This window comes from Pundamilia nyererei, unplaced genomic scaffold (genome assembly GCF_000239375.1).
Source record: "Pundamilia nyererei isolate P.nyererei 1_Seehausen unplaced genomic scaffold, PunNye1.0 scaffold00167, whole genome shotgun sequence".
NCBI lineage: Eukaryota > Metazoa > Chordata > Actinopteri > Cichliformes > Cichlidae > Pundamilia > Pundamilia nyererei.
The window spans coordinates 1065015-1072772 of NW_005187568.1; the positions used below are offsets into that span (position 1 = coordinate 1065015).

At 38.7% G+C, this 7758-nt stretch overlaps 1 protein-coding gene across 1 annotated transcript in view; it reads right to left on the reverse strand.

Moving 5' to 3' along the window:
- LOC102200429 (leukocyte surface antigen CD53) overlaps positions 1-4033 on the reverse strand; it is a 5352-nt gene extending 1319 nt beyond the window's left edge. The window contains exons 1-7 of the mRNA XM_005745812.2: positions 3867-4033; positions 3037-3121; positions 2085-2273; positions 1504-1578; positions 1310-1411; positions 1110-1217; positions 912-995 (exon numbers count right to left, since the gene is read on the reverse strand). Of these exons, the coding sequence (XP_005745869.1) occupies positions 912-995; positions 1110-1217; positions 1310-1411; positions 1504-1578; positions 2085-2273; positions 3037-3099 (621 nt within the window). The 5' untranslated portion in view covers positions 3100-3121; positions 3867-4033. The remainder of the gene's footprint in view (positions 1-911; positions 996-1109; positions 1218-1309; positions 1412-1503; positions 1579-2084; positions 2274-3036; positions 3122-3866) is intronic.
- Between the last annotated feature and the right edge of the window lie 3725 nt (positions 4034-7758).

Here is a 7758-nt window from a genome sequence, read left to right on the forward strand (position 1 = left end):
CTTCGTCGCGTCGCTGTGACGTAATCGGCCTTAAAATGCGGCCTTTAAGGCTGCAGACCCTGAATTGGGATACAGCCTTGGTCTGCGGCAATCATAGACTGTATATGAAGGATGGCTGTAGCGGCTTTAACGTCACACATTATTTTGCCATTGCCAGATAGCGAATGTGTACATCCTAACTTCTATTCCAAAGCAGGAGTTGGCCATTAGGACAGAAGAATGTAGGTTAAAAGTACTTGACCATTAGCTTTTTATTATTTTATTTTCAAGAGCTGCAAGCTACATTCATCTTTTATTTCCTTTTTTCTCTTCACTCCCAACCAGTTTTACCAGATGGCTCTCTGCCACTGTCACTGGCTCTTCTGGCTCTAGTAGATGTAACATGGGCTGCAAGATGGTTTCCACCAATGTGGAATTACCAAAAATAGAGAGGGCATAGCCTAACATATGAAACAGGAAAAGACCGCTGTGTAATCCATTTATTTCTACAAAGTAACTGTATTCGGAATACCATGCATTCAGTTACTCCCGCACACTCTCTGGAGATCTCTTCCTGTCAAAAAGTTCTTTCTCCCCACCATTGCCTGGTACTTGCTCATAATGGGTTATCTGATCATCAGAGTTCTCTCCATCTAATATTGAAGGATCTTTATAGTATAAAACACACTGAGGCCATGGTTGTTAACTGCTAGAAATGAAACCATACAGTCAAAGGCAACAAAGTTTAGGTATATTTTAACAGGAAGATGCCACGTTTCTGAGCAGAACATTGTATTAACCAATTCATTCACTTTATAATCCAGTTGTCTTTTATACAGAAGTGAAGATGGTAATTTCTGAGACATGGTACATCTGCAAGTTCATAGATTAACTTTGCAACACCTGCGTAAAATAGTATGTTAACAGCTTACCTCAATCATACAGAGGACAATGACAGAGACCCCAATGGTTAGGAAATTCTTCTCAAAAAAACTTGTCACCTTTGACAAACAACCCTGCACACAAAACATTTTGAAATTACCTGCAGCAGTAACAATGTGACCTTTGACCTCTATGGTACATTAAAGCAAGTATGAATCTGAAAGGATCAGTGATTAGTATGAGCCTACCGTTTGCCTGTATTTATGACTTTTACAAGAGGGGTCCTCAGGAATACAGCAGGATTCTGGCACGTTGTTTCCCCAATCTGTTACATTATTGATTCCACAGCAGTCGAGCTAAAACAAATGAATTTGACAGACAAAAAAAATAAACAAATTTCTAAAGTCATTTGTGTCACAACATGACATCTCCACTCTGACACACTTACGTTTTTTTGAATATTATCCCAGTCACTTTGTTTTGAATGTGTTGAATTTCCTTTTGCATCATTCAAGCCCTTTGTCAGATCGTCCTTCACTCTTTCAGTAATCTGAACAGTAACGGAGGATTTGGTGAATACATACAATGTATACATTTGCTTTAAAAACAGAACATATTGTGTATAGCATATGTGTCACACACTTCTCCCTCGTATACAAGTAGCAGACATGCTGCTGTCAGTTCCAAGAGCATCATGAGGAAGAGCATCAGGAAAAACTGTAAAAAATAAATAAAAAGGTTTATGTGAATGTTACTCTGAAACACTTTACATACACATATGAAACGGTACTGTATAGTGAAGTTATTTTCGGCTGCTAGTTCACAGCATGTAGCTCAACATGTCTGATTTCGAGAACGTTTTAAACTTGAATGCGCATAAATGTCCATCTTTGTGTTTCCTCCTAGAAAACTAGAAAAACTAGTCCCGATTAACATCTAAATGACCTTTTTTCCCAGAAAAACTGACTCTTTAGATATTTCCGTTTGTTACATAAATGCTATTTTTGTAGCATTCAAAAATTGGAGTACACAACAGTGAAGAGGCAGTGTTAGAGAGCCCACCCCCCTTATCAAAATTATACAGGCTTAAAAAAACAAACAAATTATACCCTTTGGGGGTACCAAAACTAGAGTGTTAATTACCTAAAAATATGAAGTAATCAGAGGGAGCAGAAAACCACATAATCTGTGCTCTGCTTTGAGTATTTGTGTGTGTGTGTTACCGATAGGAGGAGACAGCGGTTCTCCTTGAGTGCGCCGAGAAATCCCAGGAAGGACACGCAGGTGATGATGATGCCGGTGATCAGGAGGATGTTGGCTATGTTGAAGCTGGCCAGTGAGGGGGTGAGAGCAGCATAATTTGAACTCGCCATCATGAAGATGCCGAAGGCCAAAACAGCCACACCGCAGATCTGACAGAAGAGAAGACAGACTGAAGCCAAGTCCACAATACAAACTACACAGAGTACAGTGAGCTGCACCGAGCCCTGGTCTGCTTCAGAGCTTGCCTACAGGCAGCAGTGTCAGGCAGTACATTTTCTCAAGTGCTTCTGCTTTTTATTTATTTGTTATGCAACAGACTTCTGGCAAATGTTGACTTTTCCTTTTCTTTTGTATCCACCAAGTCTGTGGAACAAAATTAATGAAATGAAATTGAATAAAAAAATATATTATATAATATAAATATATTATTATATTAAATATATTAACACTTTCTCTTCATGGCCCCTGTGAGTCAGGCATATCTATCTATCTATCTATCTATCTATCTATCTATCTATCTATCTATCTATCTTCTCACATATTAGCAGACATTGGCTTTCTAAAATTTAACAAGCAAAATTAACTGCCTCCACTCTAATTGGCTCACGTAATCGTCATAGTAATAATACAATTACACAGAGTAAACAAAACTGTCAGAGCCTTTTTTGTGTTTTTTTTGTGTGAACTTTTGGTAAATCCTTTTAACTGATTAATTTTTAAGAACCTGAACATCTGGTAGAATATTTGAAACCCAAAGTAGACACCTGAAGCATTTATAAATACTAACTAATTTTCACACACTCATACGTCTGTCACACCTGACAGTTTAGGTTTGAAAAGTGAGTGGATGAATGTGACAGGATGTTTCACAGTGATGTGTGATGTAATGCTGGATGACTGAGACATACGTACAAAGCAAAGCAAGTTGGCGACACACATGGTGTACTTTAAACACTTGAGGCAGCTGTGAGCCATCTTGCAACTCCTCTGATCAGACCTGCAACAAGAAAAGGCCGTTATTTTTTATTGAATATGAATATCAGAAGCAGGGCTGGATGTGGTCAAGGTTTAATGCAGCATCTCTTATTTATGTCTTGCGTTTGTGTGTGGGTGTGTAAGTGCTAAAACAGACAAAACGTCACGGTCACAAAGCGGGGAAGTGATGCTCACACATCTCACTTCCTGTGTTTCCTCTCAGTTTACAAGCAAAACCAAAATTCTTCTTCTGTACAACACGATATGAGTGCATTATACTTTGGGAGGGTTTAAAATGACATCATGAGAGGGCAGGCAGTTTAATTGTGGAAATACCAAAACTTCCTCAAAATACAAGGTTCTAAGTAAAAATCTCCTGTATTTTTGTTATAAATATGTGTAAAACATCAAACTTTTGCCCTCTTTCTAACTGATCTTTGTTCTGAGAATAGAAACAAGACTTCTTCTTCTTCTTCGGCCATTTAAAACTACTAAAGTACAGCTCTTATATCTTGTTTTCCACTTAAGTCAGTATGTACACATGACAGACACTTTCAGTTAGATGACTGCCTATTTTGGTCTAAATTTGAAAGATTTTTGTTCACTTTTTCATCTTCGTGGGGTTTTCTTTTCTCACTTACAAGTTTGTTTGTTTTTAGAGATTTGACATCAACACGTTTCTGACCGATAAAGAAACATCTTCACAATATTCTGAAGATTTAAAGAGCTCTCTAGAGCTTCAAGACAAAACGAAGTTTAACTCTTACCTATTTGGAGAAAATTATATCTGCTATCGTCTCTGTTTTCAGGCGTGTGCTTGTCGAGCTCGTCTGCTGTTCGTACTTCCCCTTCTCATAGCTCTGTGAAGCTTGCAGAGTACATCATGGGGCTTTCAGCAGCCCTTCTCACTTCCTCTTCCTAAAGTCTAGCAACATGGAAAGAAACTGATGACTGAGAAAGTGCAGTAGGGACAGCCAATAGCGCTGCAGAGACGTCAGGTGCATGTCTGTGACACACTGCTTATATTTAGATACAAGCTGAAACTGTGGTCAGCAGCTGCAGAGGTCAAAACCCCTCACTGATGTGAAATCGATTGTTAATATTCTTATTGCACAACTAGAGATAATAAAGCCCGTATGTTTGTCAGAGAGGAACACAAACTGGTTAAAAAACCAAAACTGGTCTAGCTGGTGTCATTTCTCACCTTCTCAATGTGTCACGTGCCAAGGTAGTTGTCGGCATAAGCAGTCCTGGTTTCATTTAGTCGTGTTGCAGAGTGTTACTTTCTTTATCAAAGGCCGCCACTCTGCATTTAATCATTAGCTACTATTTCTCAGATGGCTGCCCTTCCCTGAGCCTGTTTCTGATGGCCATTTCTTCCTGTTTAAAAGGAGTTTTTCTTTGCCACAGTTGCCAAAGTGCTTGCCTACATGGAGTTGTCTGATTATTGAGGTTTTCTCTTTCTCCCCCACCTTCCAAACATTTATCATTTATAATAAATGCCTGCCCTCTCCTGAGCCTGATTTTGTTGGAAAATCCCTCCATGTTTAAAGGAACCCCTGCCTCCCTACCAAAGTTTTGCTCGTAGGGAATATTTACATTCATGGGTATTTCCAAGTAAAAACAATCAAATGTGAAACAGCTCTCACCTGATCCCTCAGAATCAGTTCATTCTGTTGTTATTTTATATACTCAAAATTTCATTTAAACGGTCTCCTGATACCAGGCTCCTCTTCTAGCCTGTTTCATTCCTAATGTTATATATAACCTGACAACTAGCCTCCCCTGACATTACGCCCTGAACCCGCTGTTCCACCCCTCCCCTGCAGCTGCGCCACAGACCACACCCTGCCACACAGTCACTTTTAACACCTGAGATTGTTGCTTGTTATGGCAACAACAGGAATGGAGAAAGAACAAAGAACATTTTCTGTATAATAGGTGACACAAAAACACTGAAAATGTTTTTAAAATTCTTAAAATCTGAGCCCACGGCAGGATGTCCAGATGTTCTCAGGACTACTGTCAGCTAATGAAAAACCTCGACACATCAGAGGCAAGCATTCAGTTTCTTCAACACTTGTTTTAGTAGTATCGTCATTTCCTGACTCACAATCAGATCATCCATTTTTATTTCATCTTATTACCAGTGTGCCAGGGTTGAAATAAAGACACAGTTTTAGTCCCCATCTCTGTGTTACAGGAAAAATGATTCTATGTTTCTTTACCTTCTTTTAAATGTACAAAGATGCCCCTTGTCTATGGTTAGATTAGTTTAGAATTATCCTTTTAGACTTTCCCAGCAAAGACATATTGTTTTGGGACATATTGTTTTAGATTGTTTTATCTCTCACAGCTTTCTCCCAGCTCTCTGCTGACAAGACTAGCGCCACATATGGAGTTGTTTATTTTATCTGTTTATTATTTTCTTATCCTGTTCTCACTGTCTTTCCTATAAAAAGTGCCAAGCCTCTGTTCACGACGTGAGTTGTTCTCAGCAGCTCACCCGTGTACACGTTTAGCAAAGAAAGTAACTTTGTCTCATTGTGTCTTTATTTCTCCTGGGTTTTTTACAGAGTTTTCCCCCAACACTCTGCTGCACATACAGCCAGTGTGCCACAGATCAATACGCACGAGCAAACTGAAGCATAGTACAAACAGAGTAAGGCTGACTGAGCACTGGTTCACTTTCAGGGTGAAACTAAACCACACCTTCCCGGTGGCCTACTGGGCAAATCCCTCAACTAGGGCAGCTGTAGACTAAAATACAGCGATGCATTAATGATATAGGCCAAAGTCATTCAAAGTTTACCTTATCATTACTTGGAAGCCTGTGATGAACTTCACAGCATTGTTGTGTGGGAGCAGGAACAGTGACATTCAGGAGGGGGAGCTTAGCCATCACCATTAAGAGGAACTGTGCAACCACAAATGGGGATTTAAGAGTAAAACAACTAATGTACTTTAAAAAGGGGCCTCCTAATGCACCTGGTTTGTAGTTTTTAGCTATAGTAAAACCAAGACACCGTTTTTGTTTAGACTGAAATGCCTTTGATCATTTTGCTTCTCTTCAGGCACCAGCGAGGGTCTCTTCAGTAGTGCTTAGTTTTTCATTTTGAACTCTGTTGGATGAATTGTCATTCAGGTTCAGACCCCCTTTGTTCACTTCAAAATGAATTTTTCTCCACTTCTAGCAGCAGTTACTTTTGGAATAAGACTACTAATTCAATTCAGTTCAGTTTTTATATCACCAAATCACAACAGCATTCAACTCAAAGCATTTAATATTGTAAAGTAAAGACCAACACCCTACCAAACAAGTATTTGGCAACCTTCAGTGGAAAGGGACAGTTTTAGACCACCAGATTTCATGTTCCAGTTACCTTCTTACTCAGATAAATAACATTTTCACCTTTGTTAAAATTTGTTTTGTGTGTAGAGTGGGCTGGAGTGGGAATTAACGCCCTCATAAAAATCCAATTATAGCTATAACAATAGTGAGCATTCCTTTAGCATTAGTAAACAAAAACCAAATACTGTATTTAACTTGATCAACTGTTTAAGAATTATTTACATTGAGTCATCCCTCAGACAAAATAACAGAATTTTAAATATAAAAACTATTTTTAATTCTTGAAAATTGCACCCAGTGTCTGCCTGAAGTCTAAGACTGCACATCACCAAATGCTTCATTTCCTCCGACGAGGAAATGAAGCATTTACTGCAGCTGCTTTCAGTTGTTTCTTGTTTGTGGGTTTGTGGGTCTATTTTCACTTACTGAAAAGCAGCTCTGCCGAGTTGAGATGACAACTGACTTGGCCAATAAAGAATAAACTGAGAAATTAAGAATTGTTTTTGCAGCATGCTTCGGGACGTTGTCGACTTGCACTCTGTTATAATGTGGTTTGTTTTGGATTATAAGCTGCTTCTTCCTGTCGCCACACTTTTCCCTGGGCAAGTTCAAGTTGCACCTTGTTTAAACTCTCTGTACCTCCATTCATCAATGCATCTCTTGATTGTATACATGAAAGTCTGAAAGTCTTTTTGATTTGGTTAAATATTGTGAAGCTATTTTTCTGAACCATGGATATAATCCTGTTTTCATGCATGTATCAGATTGTTGCTGATAGATGTATTTTAGTTGTTCAACTTAACAACAGCCTCCTTCACTTCCACTGCATCTCTTTTATTCTTATATTTAAGATTACAGTGAAAAGCTATAACATACAAATTCAACACTTTGAATCAGCTGCAGATATTAGATAGCAGATATGTGACAGATGCTTCATTGGTAATCAAGTAACAAGGGAACAGGCCTCACCTGGCCATGAAACATCTCGTCACTCAATTGTCTAATTACTTTGGAGCCTCTGAGGTTCTAAATCATTTCCAGCTAAAATCGCTTTGTAAAATCACTTGAATTAAAGCTGAAGTCTGCAGTTCTATCATATCTTGATGGTTTGTTGGTGGTACGTTCAACAAATTATGGATTCAGCTGTAGCTAGCTGCTTTCAGCACTTTAATCTAAACCACATTAACCTTTGATTCCTGATCACTCTTTTCCAAGTTTCTAACGAGGTATATTAGTATTCTATCACAAAACAGTTTCACTTCTGAGTTTGCAAGCTGCTTGTTTTATTACTTACATCACTGCTTCCA